We start from the raw sequence: 20,556 nt of genomic DNA on the forward strand, positions 1-20,556 counted from the left end.
ATCACGCGACATAAAAACGGTAACACTGAAGATGACTAGCTGCTGATAGTGGCGGGGGTCGCCACAATACTCCCCCTAAGGGAGGAAAAAACGAACCTGTTTACGTTTTTTGGCTGACATGGAATCCATAGGTCGCGCTGAATAACTGTGGTCAATGAGTGGGTCATCACGCAGAACAAACGCCGGTTTTAACCTGTCGATGGAAATCCATGTTGTACCGTTGTCTCGCTGAATCTTAAAGGTCTTTGGTGTGCGCTCAATCACAGCAAACGGTCCCTCGAACTTCGGTTGCAAAGGAGGTGTAACCGCGTCGACACGAACGAAAACATGACTGACCTGCTCTAGTGCAGCCGGGATGAATATCGAACGACGAGAGGCGTGATCAGTTCCCGGTGTTGGTCGCAGTTGAGACATACTTTGTCGTAATTTGTCGGCAAAATCCGGTGTGCGGGCTGTTGCAGGGGCTTGATGAAACAGTTCGCCAGGTAAACGTAGTGCCGTACCGTATACCAAATCAGCCGGAGCTGCATTGATGTCCTCTTTGACCGTACAACGGAGGGCAAGTAGTACAACAGGTAATTTTTCACTCCAGTTGACTGTACCACTTGCGGTGAGGGCAGTTTTTAGAGTGCGATGAAACCTTTCAACCATGCCGTTCGCCTGAGGATGATAAGGTGATGTGTGAATGTGTCGAATTCCCAAGATGATTGACAATGCTTTGAACAACTCAGATTCAAATTGACGTCCCTGGTCTGTGGTGATGAAGTCTGGTACTCCGAAACGCGAAACCCAGTTACTGACAAGCAAAACTGCGACAGTATGAGCGGACATGTTATCTGCTGGCCATGCTTCCGGCCAACGGGTGAAACGATCAATACAAGTTATCACATACTTGTTTCCCTTTGAAGGAGGGAGCGGACCGACAATGTCTAGGTTAATGTGACCGAACCTACGTTCGACGGGTGTATAGGGCGCAATTGGAGAAACTGTATGCCGATTCACCTTGACCCGCTGGCAAACTATGCAACATTTGACCCACTTGCTTATGTCCTTTTGTATATATTATATAGTATATATTTGTAGATATTCGTAAAAATATGTTACTGATAATATTTTGAANAGCGCTGGGTCGCTTTTCTTCCACCGTGAGCCAAACTATGTAAGTCTTCAAAAATTTTTTGACGGTGCTTACCAGGAACGTATGTGCGAGCTGTGCCTGTCGAAAAATCCGCATATGTTCTTCCGTTTGTTGAATGGTGTACTTGCAGAAGAAAAGAACATTTTTTGTCGCCCGACAAAATGCCCTGCAGTTCTTGATCTTCCAGTTGATCATTCCACCACTGGTCGTTGGTCGGGGTATCAGCTTCCAGTACCGAGATGTCGCTACGGGACAGTGCATCTGACACAATGTTTTCAGTGCCGTGTATAAATTCAATGTTGCTGATGAATTGTGACAAGAAGGAAATTTGCCGTACATGACGGTCAACCAACTTCTCATGTTTCTGTGTAAACATGAAAGTAAGCGGTTTGTGATCGGTGCACAAAATTGTTGAATGACCCTCGATAATGTGGATGAAGTGGCGGGTGCCAAGGTAAGCGGCCAGTAGTTCTCGGTCGTATGTGCTATACTTCCTTTGTGCTTCTGTGAGCTTCTTAGAAAAGAAACCTAGCGGGACCCACTGACTACCTTGCAAATGCTCCAGAACACCACCTACAGCGATGTTGCTAGCGTCGGTGCAGATGCGTAGTTGAGCATCAACTTTTGGGTGAGCTAAATGTGTAGTAGCGGCAAGTGCTTCTTTGCAGCGACTGAAAGCTGTCCGAGTCTCATCTGTCCACTGCAACGGACCGTCCCGTTTCTTCACTTGAGACATCAAGTCATACTTGGCGGCTTGCATGGCTGCTGCGTTTTTGATGAAGCGGTGATAAAAGTTTACTGTACCGAGAAATCGCTATTTATAAATTTATAACACTGAAGATGACTAGCTGCTGATAGTGGCGGGGGTCAAACACAATTTTTTATGAGAAATAATATTTTTAGATAATCCCTTTTTCATTAGACATACTTTATCTTAATCAGGATATTAATAAGGAACTAGCAGATCATGTAGCTTTTGGAATAATCCATCAATTTTTTAAAATTAAACACTATCTAAAGATTTGCATCAAAGCGTTTTTTTTTTGATAGTGATTTTAATCACTGTTAGATATCATTATACTTAATCCAACTATGCCACGCCACCATTGTGCTGAGACCCCCCCTGTGCTGGGATTTTATAATACTGTAATAATTAGTATACTTTATACGAAAACAATTTGTTTTTAATCAATCAATGGTAAAATTTTGAACTTGTAAGATTCATAGAATGGGATACTGTCTAAGGAAGAGTGGAGGGAGCCCCCCACAAGCTTTTCATGGGGAACAAATTATGGAAAATGATACAAGGGCTCAAAATTGTTGGCCCCTCCAATAAATATTTTCTGGCTACGTGCCTGGGCGGTGGCCATCTCACGAATACCATGTAATGTGATTATGTATAAGGTACGAACTAGTTAGTAATAGTTAATCGAAGTTTAAAGATTAAAATAATTATTTGATCTATCGCTTTAACGTTCTATACTCAGATTATTAATTCTAAATGATTGAGTTATAATATAATATAAGTATCGGCTTTCATTGATTTGAAATCTTACCTGATGATTTTTCTTAGTTCTTATAATAACTTTTAATAGTATCAAATAATAACAAAATAACACGATCTTAAATGTTTAGTTCATGAATTAACACGTGAGAATTTCGACAAAGATGATTAAGAACTTTTCGTATCGATGTCGAGAGCGCGATTATAATAGTTCTTTGAATATCTGGAGACAGACTCCTCCAAGCCCTCAGCACTGACTGAGAAGGATTACTCTGCCTTTTATAGTATTTTGTATCCCCAAACAAATATCATTGAGTCATTCTTGTAATGATATCGTTTATTTGATAAAATATGAAATATATAAATTAATACATGTGGATAATATACAAATCATTTTTATATAACGTTAATATAGTTTGTTTTTACATTTAAGACTAGTGTTGACACATAGTGTTTATTTATTAAGATTTTTTTTTTTTTTTTAACAAAATTTTAATTATTACGCTATCTGTTACAATATTGAACAATAAGCTTAAGTGATAACATAAAAAGAAAAAAAAAAACAGACAGAAGAGACTGAGTGAAGAGACCTCCCATCGGAGGTACTTCAACATGAATATTAATTTAAATTTAAGGTATTAGTCCGAACATAATATTAATAATAGTGATAATAAGTTGGATTGATACATATACATTTTTTTTTTTTTTTAAATTATAAAAGTAGGTCACGACACCACTGTCTTTTTAATCTTTTGTGGGGATTTCCTGGAATAGTTGGTTTATTAAGATAAGAGTAAAAAGAGCTGACAAGTATAATTTATAAATTTCTTGAAGAGTGATTTTTAAAGGTGACTAATAATTGATTCATGACTGAATTGTGTGTAATATAATATAATTTCCTGGAGTCTGGTGATCGAGTACTTTCGTTGAAAAAGAAAATTTTGAAAATCCGAGCACGCTAAGTAATTTTTCCAGAAAAGCGTTATTTTCCTTGTTCTATTATATAATAAGATTAAATGACAGTATGTGTTTGTTAAATATTTCTCTAAGTTATTTATTTAAAAACAATCATGTTATTTTAAGCAAATGAACATAATTTATAAATAAGTGTTAATAATCTTAAATGAAAAACTATTATTGTGGACACGAGTAGCCCACTGTTATTTCATATTATAATAGTGACGAATATATTACAACAATCTTCTTTTTATAAAAAGAGTAACTTCGTTGCATGTCGACTACACTATTTATGTCTCGTACAGTTCAAATGCAAATTAACAAAAGGTAAGATAAATTATGTTTTCCTTCTTATTGACTTTATAAATTAGTTTTAAATAAGCTATCATATTCTTTTGCAATTAAGTGGTAATTAATAAATGAATTATAATTTTATGATTTTACATTATCTCCCTCGCAAACAAGGTAAATATTCTCAGAGCAACCTGTCGACGTTAATCGACCCCACTTGGTGTCCACGCTCCCACGAAAAAACAAGTCTATAACCAATGAATAAATTCATTTGTAAGCTATAAAATATTATTTAATTGCATTGGACCCTGAAATCTCACTCCACGTAAAGAATGAACAACTTTTAGTTCTCTTAACTTGTAGGCCATGTACAACTTTAATTTATCATCATTACACATCAACGTTAAAACAAATTACATTTGACATTAGCTTGGTGGCTGTTGTATGACTGCTGGCCTTTTCCCAGAGGCTTAAAATAAATCTGTCTTACAATTAAAAATTTAATTAACACAGAATTAATCAACTATAGCCAATACTCCATTGCGACTAATATCAAATGAAAATCATTAATAGATTAAATGTTTACACTTAGATGGCCGTTCCCTTACATATATTAGACTTTTATATTTATATTACATATATACCCATTTTTTTAAAAATATCTTTATACAAAAAAATTATTATTTTACGATCCAACTTGCTACTTTTTTTTTTTTTTAATAGCGTTTATTAAAATAATATTTAGCTCAACAATTATAAACAAAGAAAAAAAAAAGTGAATTAGAAGTATAACAGTAACAGTGCTATGTTATAATGGTATAACAAATATGACAATAATTGTTAGTATACTCAAAATAAAGAAAAAATTAAATATTATTAAAATTATTGTTAATACAGATTTAAAAGTACAACTAAAAGAATTACTAAATTAAAATTTTTATTTGAAATAATGGAGGATGAGAGAAAGTAAATAAATAAGTAAATAGAAGAATATAAAATAAAATAATGAGAGATTAAATGACAAAGCCGGAACTCCTCAAGAAAGATATGATTGAAATAATAATAAAGGAAGAACGGGAATTAAAAATATTAGCTACGGAAGGGGGATTAATATTGTGGGAGGCTAGAGGCTGAATAGTTTATTTCTGCTGTTAATTAGGGCAGAACAATCAAAGAGAAGATGAGAAAAATCGCATAGAGCTTCACTATCATGTAGGGGACAGAAGGGAACGGAATTTAGGGAAAGATGAAATGCATGGTTAGGCAGAAGATTATGACTTAACCTAAGTCTTGAGTACTGAGAAGTTATGTTTCTGGATAAGTCAAGATTATGAAACCATGGAGAATGTATAATGGATGGAGAAATCGAGCGGTACCAACATACCGTTTTCAATTTTATTGTAGCCCAACTGTCCTGCCAGGCTTGAAGAACTGTATGTCGAAAGAGGCGAAGAAAGTCAGAAGCGGGAATATTATGGCTAGAAGAAGTAAAGAAGTAAAGAAGGGGGAAGTAGAAGTAGCAAGACGGTCAGCTTTTTCGTTACCTAATATACTGGCATGGCCCGGCACCCAGTGAAAAACAATAGATTTATTTTGGGATCGAATTAAGGAGATAAGTGATCTAATAATAAGAATGTAAGGAGAAAGATGAGAGCAAAATGGATTAGAAGTGAGGGCAAGTAGGCAAGATAGAGAATCAGAAAAAATAGCAAATTCATTAATTGAAGTAGAAGATATAAAAATTAACGATGGCAAGACATTCAGTGGTAAAAGAAGAAGTAGAAAGGTGGAGTGCAGCTGAGTATGAAATATTAAGTTCAAGAATAAAGAAAGAACAACCAGCCGAGTTAGTTGATACAGAACCATCTGTGAATATCAAGCATTTAGTCGGAAAATTAGCTGAGATATAATCTTTGAAGAGATTATTAACGGAAGTTGCAGAAAGAGAACGAAGGATTGAAGGAGGGAAGCCGAGGAAACACGTTGAAGTATACACTATGGAAGCTATTGTAAGAGCCACTAGAGGACAGTCAAATAAAGGTAATCTGGAGTGTGATTTGTAAATGTGACAGACCATGGGTAACAGAGAAGAGCATACTGAGGCTAAAATTGGCAGTGATTTAGGCACGTAGCGCCAACAATTATTTAATTCGGAGTATAAGGAGAAGATATGATGGCTAGGGGTGGAGAGAGATTTTAGGAGAAATTTATTAGCAAGCAAGCGACAGCGGGTTTCGAGGGGGGGAGAAGAGCACTCAACAAAAATACTATAGCTCGGGGTAGACTTAAGAACACCAAGAATGCTGCGCAAGCATGCGGATAAAAGGGAATTAAGTTTTTTCCTATGAGTGTAGGAAGCTGAAGAAAATAAAAAGAGCCTTATTAAATTTTAGCGCAGATAACGGATTTAAAAATGAGAAGTAATGAGGAGGGATGAGAGCCCCAGGATGTACCAGTAATATAGCGTAAGAAATTTGCCCAGCGAGTAGCGGACGAGAGAATAAAACAGAAATGAGGAAGCCATCTCAGCTTAGGATCCAGTTTAAGGCCTAAATAAGTGACGCATTCAGACGGGGGGATGGTTATCCCATCAAGAGTAATTATAGGGTAAACTGACGGTAAGCGTTTTCTAGTGAAAATTATTAACTGGCTTTTCAATGGAGCAGCCTCAAAATAATGAATTTGAAGAGAGTTAGAGAGGACGGCAAGTGAATTATTAAGGGAGTTGAGGGCATTATGAATGGATATATGAGAAGAAAAAAGAACGATGTCATCAGCATAGAAAAGTGAAAAAGTACCACTAGAGGTGAGAGGCTAATTTTGCTCATATAAATATTAAAAAGAAGAGGACTAAGGCAGCTACCCTGTGGGAGGCCGCGGTAGGAAGTGCGGTTTAATATTAAACCGGAAGGAGAAGTGAAAGTAAGAAAACGTTGTGAGTAGAGACTTGAAATAAAATTACAAAGTGTAGGGGGTATAGAATAAGAATGTAAAAGGGAAATAAGGGTAGGAATGTGTACAGAATCAAAAGCACCTTTGATGTCAACAAAGACAGCGGGACAATAGGATTTATCACAAAATGTTTTGTATATACTGGCCGTGAGTGTGGATAAACACTCCATGGTGCCCAGCCCTCTCCGAAACACGTATAAATTAGGGGGAAGACAGTTATTTTTTTCAAAGAACCAATCAAGACGGTTCTTGATAATGTGTTCGACTACTTTGCAAAGAGAAGAGGAAATAGCTATTGGGCGAAATGCAACGGAAGCTGAGTTAGATTTAGGAACGGGAATGACGTTAAAATTACGCCAAGAATCAGGAATAACACCTTGGGACCATAAAGAATTAAGAATGACTAAGAGAAGTTCAAGGCAATGAGAAGGGAGATGTTTTAGAACCAAAGGGGAAATTCCATCCAAACCAGAGCTGGACGATTTACGCGAATAGATTGCATAGGACATTTCACTGAGTGTAAACGAATCAGTAAGAGGATGAAAAGGGAGAAAATTAAGGAAAGGGTTAGGATCAAGGATAGGAGAGGATTCTTCTAAGGATGGGACGTAGGGGGGAGCAACCTTACTGCAGAAGGGATCAAACCATGACTAGTTTAAAGAGGGAGAATTTTTATATAGACAGTTTTTTAATTTTTTGGCAATAGTCCAGGTATTGGACAGGCTAGAAGAAGGATTAAGTGAGGAACAGAAAGAGCGCCAGGACATAATTTTTGCTTGTTTAAGTGTTTTTTGAACAGAGGCGCGTACCCTTTGGTACTCAAAAAAGTCACTTAGCAGACCCGAGGATCTATATTTTTTAAAAGCTTTAGTGCGCTCATTAATAGCGTAGGTGCAAGAGGAAGACCACCATATTGGAGAGGAGGGAAAGGACTTTTTGGTTTTTTTAATTAAAGGAACAGATAATTTAAATAATTGTAGACACGAACCAGTTGTAGTCCTCAATGGGAGATGGTCAATCAGCTTTCGAATAATTAAATCTGTTAACAACAGTGTGAGAGGAAAAGGGAGAGGGAGAATTTGTGTGAGAAATAATGATGGAAAAATGATCACTATTATGAGTGCAGTCTAGGACAGACCATGACAACAACAACGAGAGAGAGGGAGATGAAATGGTTAGGTCAAACGCGGAATCCATTTGGGAAGGACCTGTAAGGAGGGTGGGGAGTCCTGTATTGAGAATACAAAGATTATAGGCAGAAATAGCAGACGAAATAATGTTACCACGATGATTGGAGATTAGTGCACCCCAGGAGGGATGGTGACCATTAAAGTCACCACCTATAATAGAATTACAAGAAACTAAAGAAAAAATGTTATCAATTAGTATATAAGGAGGGTTGGAAGAGGGGGGAATGTAAATAGACCAAATGGCAATGGGATTGGGTAAATTAGTAAACGCCTGGATACTGACAAGATCTATAGAATGATTAAGAAGCGAGATTTTTAATACAAGATCAATAGAAATAGGGTTAATGTGGATAGAATGATGAGAGGCGATGGCTACGCCGCCAAAATCGTCGATACGATCAGAGCGATTAATGTTGAACTGTGGAAGATAAACACGTTTATTTGAAAGGCGCCAAGTTTCAGAAAGGAGAGCAAAAGAACATTTATTATTAGAGAGAAGAAAAGAGAGATCGTGCATTCTAGGGGATAAACTTCTTACGTTCCATTGAAGAATATTGAAAGAAGGAAAGTTAGGATTACTATTAAAATGTGTTATCATTGTCAGATAAAGGATAGTGGATGTAGGTAATGAAGATTCTATAGTTGATTGAAGTATTGAAGGAGAGGAAATTAAATTAGGATCGCTCGCGAGTAGCTGAATGATATGTTGTGATAAGCAGGAAATCTAGTTGCGGTCATCAACATTAATACTACGATTTTGGGACATGTATTTTAAAAAACTGCCATTAGGCGAAATTGGCCTAGAACAGTCATTTGGTAAAGGAGGAAAGTGGGGGGGGGGGACTTGAGTTTTATTACTTTTTTTCTTCTTTTGTTTATTTGTATATGTATTAGTAGAATGACTAAGGGAAGGAAAGGAAGGAGAAGCTACGACTTCGACACTAGATATATTTGTATTTTTAGCAACATCAGAAAAGGTAAAAGCTTTATTAACTAAACTGGAACGTTTGATCGAGGAGGCTTCAGAAAACGAGACATTGTTTGTGGCCATTATTTTTTTAATGTCCTTTTGCACAGACCATTCGCTGCAAGATCTATCCGTCGTAAGGGGGTTCAGTTTACAAAAAATGAACGAAGTAGGTGTGGTTAACTTGACGTTACAATTAGATTCAGTGTGGTCAAAGAGACCGTAGTGACTGCAGTGCTCCTTACTGCGACAGAATTTAAGGGTGTGACCAAAACGTAAACACTTGCGACATTGGACAGGAGAACGAATACTCGGAGAGACATCAAAAATAACTTTGTATATTGATAATTTTTGAGGAAGAGTTGCTGACAAAAATTTAAGTTCATCTAAATTTGAAGAAACGAGGATGTCATCCTTTTTTATATTAATGCGTCTGAATGAAACAACTTTGACTGAACATTCATAACCTTCCCAAAAGTCTTCTTCAGAGATACTTTTATCAAGACGTATTATTCCAATACTATATAGTAAAGTACTAGGAATATTCGCAGAGTAGCCGTGTTCAGAAAGAGAAGGGGAAGTGAGACAATTGTTAGCGTTATTAACCGACTCAAACGTGATTTTCACACGCTTAGAACCGATAGGGTTTATGCTCAGAATACCAGGAAAAAGTTTTACCGAGCTTAACTGGGTGAAAATTACCTAAGTTATTATCACCAGATGCAGAAACAAGTACATTAAGGGGACCAGTGTAGTGTAGTGGAAAGCATTCAGGAACATTGGGTTGCCTGACTGTTGAAATATTAGAAGAATCGACATAGAGCGAGTCTATGTTTGAAGTTGGCGAACCGGGTGACGTCACAACGATGACTTCAGGTGAGCTACAATCCATGCTGAAAGTTTGAGATTGGGGATCATCGGATTTTGATTTACCGTCAGATTTAGGTTTTTTGTGTAAGGGGCTAATTGGCGATTTAGAGCNATTTAGGTTTTTTGTGTAAGGTGCTAATTGGCGATTTACCAGAATAACGCGAATTATCCATGGAGATTTGTGGGTTAGAAGATAGCAGAGTGCTTCTACGACGCAATGGGGGGTGGTGCTGATCACCTCTTCCCGGATTAGGTCTGGATTGCATCCATAGCTCCGGCGGACACAGTAAATGTGCCAAAAAGGCGGAACTATGGATTCAAAACGAAAAAAAAAAACTATGAATAACGGAATAGTACTCTAAAAATAGGCGGGTAACTACAAACGTACGCAAGATATACACGTCCGTACAATACGACCGATAAATCGTAACTGAACTTAATACTTGTAACCTCAATTTGTTCTAGACTCATCTGCCGATGTTCACCGCAATATTTAATTAATAACACCGAAGTCAATATACATCATACACGTATGAAAAAAATTCTAAATACTTAAGTAACACATTTTCAGTCCGCTTTTAAGATACACAAAGAATCATGTCCGCTAGTTAAGATACGTTAAGTTCAAACCTTTATAGTAAATCTAAATTCGAGTCTATACTTCCGTTCTATCAACATAATAGGGAGTATGTCCATTGTATTAAAAATGTGAACACTTGTATTAGCTGGTTAAGACAGAAAACGATGTGGTTAATTCTTTATTTCAACCATCTGAGAAATTTTATTCATAAATAACGAACCTCGTATAGATATTCAAAAATCTCTTTAGAAGGTAAACCCAATATATTACACATATAAACACTAGTATTAAGCAAATATACTAGATTCGATTCGGTGGATCCCACAGTTAATTGTTTTCAACAGGCGTGAGTCATGTTTGAATAATATTTCACATAATGCATGTAAAACTTATGGTTCAAAATTAAATAAATTTATAGAATTATAATAACATATAGTATCAAGTAAATAAAAAACCTACCACTTATCAGGTAATAATAATTTTCACTAAAAACATCACCAAAAACCGAGTGGATACATACGTACCTAACAACTTTCAATTAAATCGTTTAAAAACCATTAATAATTTTTAAAATACTGTAATCATATTCATGATAATAAAATTAATGTAACGATAAAAAAATAATTTTGGTAAAACATTTTATTATATAATATGATGTTAATATTTATTTTAATTTAATAATGTATAAAAAATATTCTATTATCATTATATTTTCGATTCTTTATAAATATTCAGTGCAATTTTTTTTAAATATTTATGTACATAATTTTTTTTTTATTTTAATCAAAATTTATAATATTGATCAAGTTTTAAGCTCAACATGAAAAATTAAAACAATTTGATAAAATGTTAAAAATATACTGTTTATTCGTAATAAATAAATAAAAAGAAACTTAAAAAATAAAATAATTTTAGTAGACTAAACTAAGTATAAATTATAGATTTAACTCATATTTTTAAATCTTTGTCTACAGATTTTCGATAAACAATTATAATAAAAAATGGAATCAAACTAACTGGTCAGTCTTTAATAGGTAACATAATAGTCTTCATGGACAACTAAAATTTAAAACAAAGTTTAAACTTAGATCAAGTTAAACTTCAATTGTATATATAAATAATTGACGAATCCTTCAATATTAATTCTAAAGAAAAAATATACCTGCAGTTTGTATATCTTGTAAATTATCTTATAAATATTGTTTTAAATTCAAATATAATTTTCTTTTTTTATTGCGAATAATTTTAGTATCAAAATTATTATCAGGTCTATCGTAATTAGTTACCATATTCATTTTAATTCCTCTATAATCAATCATTCCAGAAAATAATGTTGGCCATCTGAATATAGAAACTAAACGTTTTTGCAACTTTTTAGACTCCTCATTGTTCCAATCAAAATCTTCATCAGGATTCAAGTTATCAACTTTGATACAACTGCTTAAACTTGTCATACACGTGTATAACATTTTAAATGTTTCATAATTAGGCGGTACAGAGCCCAAGTTGCAAACAGGTAAGTCTTTAAATGTTTTGGTTATTTTGTTTGGTATAAATTTAGACTTGTTATATTTCATTTCTCTCATTCTTATACTCATAAGACCGTCGATTTCACTCATACTCGAATTAATAATATCACTAGGTTTTAAGGCACCTTCAATACCTTCGTAAAGAACTGTTTTGTCTATTTCACACTCATGGTTGGGTTCAATGCAATTTGACTTTAAAGTATAAATATTATTTGAAGACTCCCTCAGGTAAGTCATCATACTTATTAGTCCTTCATCAATTAAATCATCCTTATTTACAAAATTATTTGGAATTTTAAGGTTTGCCCCTAAATAATCAAGAACATATTTTAGTAATTCACACTTGCTAGAAAAATTGCAATGATCCATAATATAGGCGTTTTCTAAATAAGCTTTTTTAAGCTTACGATCAGCATCAGTTTCTTTCACATTATTGGCCTTGATGGATTCACGATTTTGTTTGAAACTCTCAACTAATACATTGTGAACACTTTCCATATCATCTGGCAAATATGGAATGTCTTTAATTCGGTAAACTTGTTTTGCTCTAGGAAAATTATCAATTGTTAATTTTGGGTTATTTTGAATTTTTTTTTCAATTAATTTAAATCTATGACGACACTGCTCAGCATTACGTCCAGGAACTTGGTCGGATATTTGCGACCATGTCCATCCATTTAGTGCGTGTTGTGATACAGCTTTTAGCAACAACTTGTCCTCTTCTGGAAGCCAACCACCTCTATAAACATCGTTTATATATGATAAATTTCGACGGTATGCATTTCGGATTTGTGTTGTAGTTCTATTAGTCAAATTCATTGAAACTAAAGATGGAGGCAGATTCTTTTTTTGTGCTGCAGTGATTATGAGCTTTTCATTATCGTTTAATAATCCCTTCTTAATACCTGGTTTTAAACTGAACATCCACCTATGACACAAAGAACAATAGAAAAACAAATGTGAAAATTATATTATTGAATATCTTTACATATACGTTATGAAATATTAAATAATATTACTCTAATATTTTTTAGAGGTATTTAAAGTTAAAATAGTTTATTTTCTGTAAATTCATGAAATAAATTTCTATTAGATTATATTGTCGTCAAAACCTCATAAGTTTTCAATTTTTTTTTTTTAATATTTTCATACACAATACTTTTTTCACATATATTCATATGTGAAAAAAGTATTGTGATTATTGAGTATTGAGTATTTATGTGATATTCATCACATAAAGAAAATGTTCATAAAAAAATTGTTCATGTTTCAATGCTCCAAAACTAAAACTAAATTCTACAGCAACAAATTTAAAATTCACAAGTTTTTAGCTACAAGGTTTTACCACGTAACCGACAATATTATAAATATAATACAAAAAAAAAATTACATTCTTTTGGAAATATCGAAACAATATTTTTATCATACACTCTCCTTTTTAAATTGAATGATTCATATTAAAAATGAATCCACACATCAACAACTAGATATTTTTTTAATGCAATTATTTTTTATTTTTTCTATTGTGTGGAAGCCTTAAAAATTTCCTTTTGTGGATTCTAATGATATCTTCTAGTTAATAAATAATAATAAAGGGTTTTCTATATTTAGAACAAATTTAGTAACATAAAAAAACTTTTTAAAAAATATATCACTTTAATTTATATGTAAAATCTATTTAGTTTTCAATATGCACAACTTTAAGGTATTTTTAACAAAAGTCTAGTATTTCCAGTTTTCAAATTTTAAATTTACCTGTTATAAATTTGATCATTAGAACGTCCTGAATTATGCAATGAATAGTAAACTTTTTGCCAATTTATCATATTTTCAATGGAATTAGCTTTAATGACTTCTATCAATTTCTTATCTTCTTCTTTGGACCATTTCCCTTTTTTGAACAAATCTGTTTTGTACTTTTGATAATGTACAAAACATTGTAATTCATTGCGGTTCGTATCTAATTCAGTGGCAATTTGTCGCCAATTTTTTTCTTCGTATTTTTTTGCAAGAGTTATTAATCTTTGGTCTTCTTCCTTAGTCCACTTTGCTCTTGAAATATGGGGTTTTAACATGAGATTCCAAAATCGTTGACATTGTAAATCTGGTTTATTAGTCATTTTTGCAATATGTAGCCAATCGTATTTGTAATCGGAGTCCATAAATTGAAAAACTAAACGTTTAAAAGGCATTTTCGTTATGTTATCCAATTCTTTTTGGATTTCTACGATTTCAAGTTGAATTTTGTTCTTAATTGTCTCCTCTTCTTGTTCAATTAAGTCTCGTCTTAGACGAGATAGTTGAGCAAGCATAGGCACTTTGATTTTATCTAATACTTCCAAATGAATGACTTGTTCAAGTTTGTTTTTAAATTCTTGGTTCCACAAGTTTCTTTCCACGCACTCTTCAAGTATGAATCTACCGTTATATGATAAAATTAATTTTCCATGTTCGTAGAGTCCTTCAAGATGTGTACTCAGAGGACAATTTGATAAGCCAATTTTAAAAAAATGTGCCAAATGTGCTTTTTTCTTCATATTGGATAATGATGTCTTATACAATAATTTTCGTTCATATTCAATTGCTTTATGCGCTTTAGTTGCATTTCTTTTTGATATTTCAATATTAGAATTAATTGTACAAATTATTTGATCTAAATAATCAATATTACGGTGAACGATATCAATGAAACTTATACACCTTTCTAACATTTCTCGACGAGTGTCAAGGTTGCCTAATTTTTCTGTATTGGAAGCTTGGGTAAAATCTATCGTTTTAATTTCTTCAAAAAAATCTTGTATTTTATGATTAGTATCTTGTTCAATAGGCTGAGGTAAAAAATTATTGTTGTAATTATTTGGAATACATAAATCTGGCTTTTCATCTTCATTAGAATCTTGTTGTTTAAATTCATTTTCCAACCAAGTAAAATCACATGCATTTGCAGAAGCAATAATATTTTCATATTCTTTTGAAGACCCTGGTATAGGATTACCATATTCATCCATATCTTATATTTCACCGATCTGAAAAATGACCTTTAATAAGATTGTATATTTATTACATAAAATTAATATATTAAGGTTGACAGATTAAGAAAATATATTAAACATTATTACCAAACTTATTTTAATTAGTAATATAATTACAAAATTATCTTAACTTTTAACCTCTGCTCCTAAAATTATTTTCATATTTATTTATACAAAGTAATAACAATTATATACTTTTAAAGATAGATGCTATCGAATTGTCTTTCATTTATATTTGGTCACCAAAATTTAAAAACATTATTATTTTTTTGTTAAAACAACTGATTATTATTTACCCATTATAATTGGGAAAGATTTGGACGGACTTAGCCTCTTCAAAAATATTAAGTATATCTAAAACTTGTAATATCTTTCCAATGATTATTATATTTATATTTTTATAAATCAAAAAATTGACTAACTAACATATTTTATATTATCATCTGTTGGTGAGCGGGATTATTAACCGTTAAAAAATCGAACGCTCAATTAACCTTATTTTTATGATATAATTTTTTTTAATTTGTTTGATTAATGTAATGAATATTAAATTTAATATGAATAAATAAAATGTACAAAATATTTGTTCCTTAATTTTATTTATAATTAAAACTTACATGAAAATATTTAAATACAAATGTAACCTTGATTAATATTGGAGTGCGTCGCTGATGGTTCAGCGGTGGAACGTACACTGATTAGACTTAATACTAAAAGACATATTGCTGACCAGCCAAACAAAGATAAAAGACCATACTATAGTGTGACTCGCGCTAACATCATCTATTGTTTTATAACTTATAATGCTAATAAGAAACAAAGTATAGTTTTAAAGAATTGTATGATAAATATATTGCGTTTTAATAAAAATGTCTGAGAACCAGTATAGGAAAAGTACGAGGGACTATGTCACGAAATCTATTTGATGTAAATATTTTAAGAATCTAAAAAAACTTGAAATTGACAGTATGGTGTAAATACATAGTATTAAATGTATAAAAAAAAAAAATTGTAAATTTAAATACACAGGGTGAAACAGACTTGACTGACAACTCATATACCTTATGATCTACATTACATCTAATGCTTTTTTTAAATCAATTTTCACAATATAGAACTAGATTTAAAATATGTTTTATGTTATTTTTCGCAATTCCAAAAAATATATATTGTAAAAATTATTAAAAAAAAAAAAAAAAAAAAAATACAAAATGTAATGTAGATCATAAGTTATATAAGTTGTCAGTTATATCTGTTCCATTCTGCATAGTTAATATCACAAGTATGTTTTTATAATTTAAATCATTGACAGATAATTAATTTTTGACTGGAAGTATTAAATAGAACCCCTTCAAAAAGAGTCCAATTCATTTATGATTACTATAAATGTTTAAAATTCATTTAACTACATTTTTATAACAGATTATTATAAATGTAAATTATTATAATATAAATTAATATTGACTAATTATTTATTCATAATCAATTAAACAAATTAAAATGTAAATTTAGTGCCCCTAGTTGCAAAATAAATAATGACCAAGTGGAGAGTCCATTCGAAAAAATTTAACTTGATTTCTATCTATATTCGTGCATAATTTCTGTAATATAAATTAATTTTTTTAGCTATACAAACTAAACAAACTAACAAAAAATAAAAGTTAAGAAATAATAGTAAAATCTGAACAATTTAATGATTAATGAACTGAAATAAAATAAAAAATAAAATCGTACTCTTACACCATTGATCAGGTAAGAGTCAATAAGTACTGAGTAAGTTTAAGCGAGTAAATTAATAAATAAATAACTGTTTAACCAGTTTTTTTCGAAATAACAACAAAATGACAACGTTTATTAAATTTAATAATTTTGCTATCATAATATTTATTTAAAAGTGAAAAAAAAATTTGTAAAAAACATTTTAAAACGGTGCAATATTTGATATTTAACACTCATTTGTTTATAACTATAAAATAAAATAATTTTATTACTGGACTCTTTATCCTATTTTACTTTAAATATAAACAAAAATATTAAAAATAATTTTGTGTTTTATAATATTTTAAATAAATTTTCAACAATTAATGTTTTATAATTGTTTAAAGATTTGTATTTTGAGAACAAAATTATTATTGTTTTGGTTCTATAACACCGATGGCATCAATAATCTCTTTTGTTAGGCCATAAATTATTTATTGTAATAGTTATCAAGAAAACTTTTGTTATCTTAACATTCTATTCTTGTATCTTATTTGTTATATCTTACAATTGTTGGTCAATAAAAATTGATATATTTGACAGCATAGAAAAATTAAAACTACTGTATTAAAACAGTGAAAAAAAATAAAATTTTAGATTAAAAAATCATGCAATTTTTAATATTAAAACAGATGAATAGTTGATTGGATAAAAAAATTGTTTGTAATTGTTTTTTCTAACATATTATCAAATTTATAATAGGGGTTTCCACTTAAGAAAATTATATTTAAGTTTTTATTAACCCCGTAGATTAAAAAAATTGTTTTTACCACATATTAATGTAGAGTTTATAAGTAGTAATACTGGTACAAGTTGTTATTAATCAGTAATTTTCTTAATTAGATCATTATCAATTAAATAAACTGTTTAATTATGTATGATGACATTAAAAAAAAATGAAATTGACACCTTTATAAGTTATAAGGGGTGAACATAAATAAAAGTATTATTAAAGCCACAAATATAAAAAAGCTTTAGGCAAAGGCGTAAAGCATTTGAGTAAATGTATTTGAATAAAAGTATTCAAATACTTTCATTGGTATTGAATAGTATTTTTAAATACATTTAATAAAAAGTATCTGAGTAGTATTTTAAATACAATTATTTAGTATTTAATACTGTTTAATATTCAGTACTATTAATATACTTTTTTTTTTTTAATTTGCTAACCGTAACACAGCAAGCAAATTAAACTCAGTCAAAATGAAAATTGAGAATAATTCTCTGTTATTTTATATGTTACATTATAGTATAACATAATTATTGTGCTTATCTAAATGCTATTATGTATACATCTATTTTTAATACATCAGTTGAACCTACAATAGCCTATTGCAGGTTCAAATGATTTACTCTATTGTCAATAAGACATACTTTACAGGTTTTTACACGTGTACTAATATTTATTTTTTTCACTGATTAGTCTCCAATAATTAATTTTATTTACCTCTAACAAAAAATATCGAAAATAATAAATGAGTTCTCTTAATTTAAGAGTACTCAATATTTGACTCAAATTACCTTCTTGGTAATTATTTAGGTGGAACCTTTTGCTCTTAGTTAAAATAAAAACATTATTATTATTTTTTAATTGTATTCTTAGTATTTGAAATACTTTTGTAAAGTAATTGAGTATTACTCAAATACTTTTGTATGAAAATTATTCAAATAGTATTTTAAATACATTTTTTTTTAAATATTTGAATATTATTTAAAATACTTTTTAAAAGTATTTTTTACAACTATGGCTTTAGGATAAGTTCACAGGGATTTTCTAAACTAACTGTTATAAAAGAAGATTGATTAAGTGGTAAATATTAAAAATATTAATTTAAATCTAAAAAAAATATCATAATATTTAACTTAAAAAGCCACATATTACTAAAAAATACTGAAAACATATTTAGGGAACAATGTTACCATTATTAATGCTACACACATATTAATATAGATAACTTATTGAATTAAATATTTTAAATATTTTTTTTAAGATTTGAATTAATAATTTTAATATTAAAAAGTAGTAAATAGTTCACATGCTAACAGTGAATTTCCTGTCAAACAAGACATTGACTATTAAGTTGATTATTTATGTCAAATAGTTACAAACCATTACATGAAGTTATTTAGCTAATATTTTAAAAGACTATTGATAGAAATGAAATAAATTTTGAAATTTTAATTCCCTTTTTGATAAATTTTATTTTATATTTTATAACTGTTTTTTATTTTAAAAAAGTGTTTTTTATTGAATATTTACAATCTATAGAATAGGTACGTAATAAGTATAAGTATTAATACAATTTTTTTATTTAATCCTCTTGATTGTATTTAATTTCTTGAAAAAAATTTAATATTATTCTATTGTTTTTACATTTGATATGACATTTGACTTGATAGGGTAATGTATCATGCCTCAATACAGAGGTATCACAATTTGTTTCTGTACTATCAAGCTATGTAGGATTTCTTATCCTCTATTAAGCTAAAATTAAGTTTCTTAGTTAAGAGGACATTATACAAAAAAACAATAAACAAAAGTTTTAAAAAAAGTAAAGCCGATCTTTTTCCAATATTTATTTCTTATTTAAGCTCTATTAATACCATTATGTTGATAGAAAATGTTTTAAAGATTCAAAAAACACTATAATATTATTTTTCGTATCACTTTTAGTTGTTTTAAAAGCTGTAAATGGTAAAAAAATCTGATGGGTTTGAAAAATATATAAATTTTTATTTTGTTACATATCATATGTAACAAAATACATACATAAAATAGTTTTAATTTAATTTTTATATCAAATTTAATAATATTACATACTAGTAAGTTAAAGCCAACTTAAGTATTACACAATTAGATGAAATTTTTTTTTTTTTAATTATTATAAATTTAACAAAAATTGATGAATAAAATATCTCATTTATTATTAGAAGATAAAATAATGAACTATAACAGTAAACATTAATTTTTTTTAAATATCAAAAGCACGGTTAATAATATTTAAAAAATTGTTGTGTAACCATTATTATTTAATAAATTTTTATGTATTACTTATTGAATGTAGCATATATAATTAACAATATATTTGTCTGCATCACTAAACTATGAATTAATTTCAAAGTATTGCGTTTAAATTTAAAAACAAATTATGACAATACTTAATACAACATTGCTTTTGATCTTTTAATAGAATGTTGATTTGAAATGTTTTTTTCCTTCATTAAATAATATTTATTTATATTAAACTTTTATATTATATAAGATTATAATTAATAAATATGAACTACAGTTTACAAATAATAGATCTCATCATCAAACCTAACAAGAATTCAGATTGCTAAAGCAAAATTGACATTATATAGATTAACTAAGAATCAACATTAATTAATTTATATCTTAATTCTAACTAAAGTAATACAATGCTTAAAATTATTAATTTTAACGGGTGTTTTATCACAAACTTTAATATACAGTTGAATTAACTGAAATAGAGACTTACCAAAATCTACTGTGAATATGTATACTTTTAAATGTCTTTTTAAATTATATCCTGCATTATAAACGTTTTGAATAATTTTTCAGGTTATATATTTAATTTTGGAGAGTTACCGTTTTAAACGAATGCATACAGATGAAAGTCTGTTCAATAAAAATTACAAGATTATAGAATAAATTCAAAATGCGCTATCTCTTAACACATTACAATACTAAATAACTACTCAAAACTGGTGTTCGGTCATAAAATTTCTTTACTAAAACTAGTGATAAGCTTAACCATTTTTTTTAT

General features: G+C 30.2%; 2 protein-coding genes across 3 annotated transcripts; both read right to left on the minus strand.

Annotated features, from left to right (window-relative positions):
- Nucleotides 1-75: 75 nt before the first annotated feature.
- Nucleotides 76-831, minus strand: LOC126894995 (uncharacterized). The gene has a single exon (XM_050666431.1). It carries the CDS (start codon nt 829-831, stop codon nt 76-78), a length of 756 nt encoding a protein of 251 aa, XP_050522388.1.
- A 10,488-nt stretch (nt 832-11,319) lies between these two features.
- On the minus strand, nt 11,320-20,473 carry LOC126906433 (uncharacterized). Of its 2 annotated transcripts, none has more exons than XM_050687053.1 (3): nt 19,821-20,023; nt 13,734-15,004; nt 11,320-12,906 (listed from the first exon to the last, which is right to left on the minus strand). In XM_050687053.1, the coding sequence occupies exons 2-3, from the start codon at nt 14,984-14,986 to the stop codon at nt 11,640-11,642; spliced, it is 2,520 nt and encodes an 839-aa protein (XP_050543010.1). In that variant the 5' UTR covers nt 14,987-15,004; nt 19,821-20,023; the 3' UTR covers nt 11,320-11,639. The 2 variants fall into 2 exon arrangements, with proteins under 2 accessions (XP_050543010.1, XP_050543009.1); XM_050687052.1 differs by lacking the exon at nt 19,821-20,023 and adding an exon at nt 20,269-20,473 and having other exon boundaries at nt 11,321-12,906.
- Between the last annotated feature and the right edge of the window lie 83 nt (nt 20,474-20,556).

The sequence above is a fragment of the Daktulosphaira vitifoliae genome, unplaced genomic scaffold (assembly GCF_025091365.1).
Source record: "Daktulosphaira vitifoliae isolate Bord-2020 unplaced genomic scaffold, ASM2509136v1 Scaffold_1, whole genome shotgun sequence".
NCBI lineage: Eukaryota > Metazoa > Arthropoda > Insecta > Hemiptera > Phylloxeridae > Daktulosphaira > Daktulosphaira vitifoliae.

Excerpts from the sequence above, each read along its gene's own strand:
- LOC126906433 (XM_050687053.1), bottom strand. The coding sequence starts at position 14,986 with ATGGATGAATATGGTAATCCTATACCAGGGTCTTCAAAAGAATATGAA. Across the intron at positions 12,907-13,733 it reads AATGATCAAATTTATAACAG|GTGGATGTTCAGTTTAAAAC; the intron begins GTAAATTTAAAA and ends TTTGTGTCATAG.
- LOC126894995 (XM_050666431.1), bottom strand. The coding sequence starts at position 831 with ATGTCCGCTCATACTGTCGCAGTTTTGCTTGTCAGTAACTGGGTTTCG.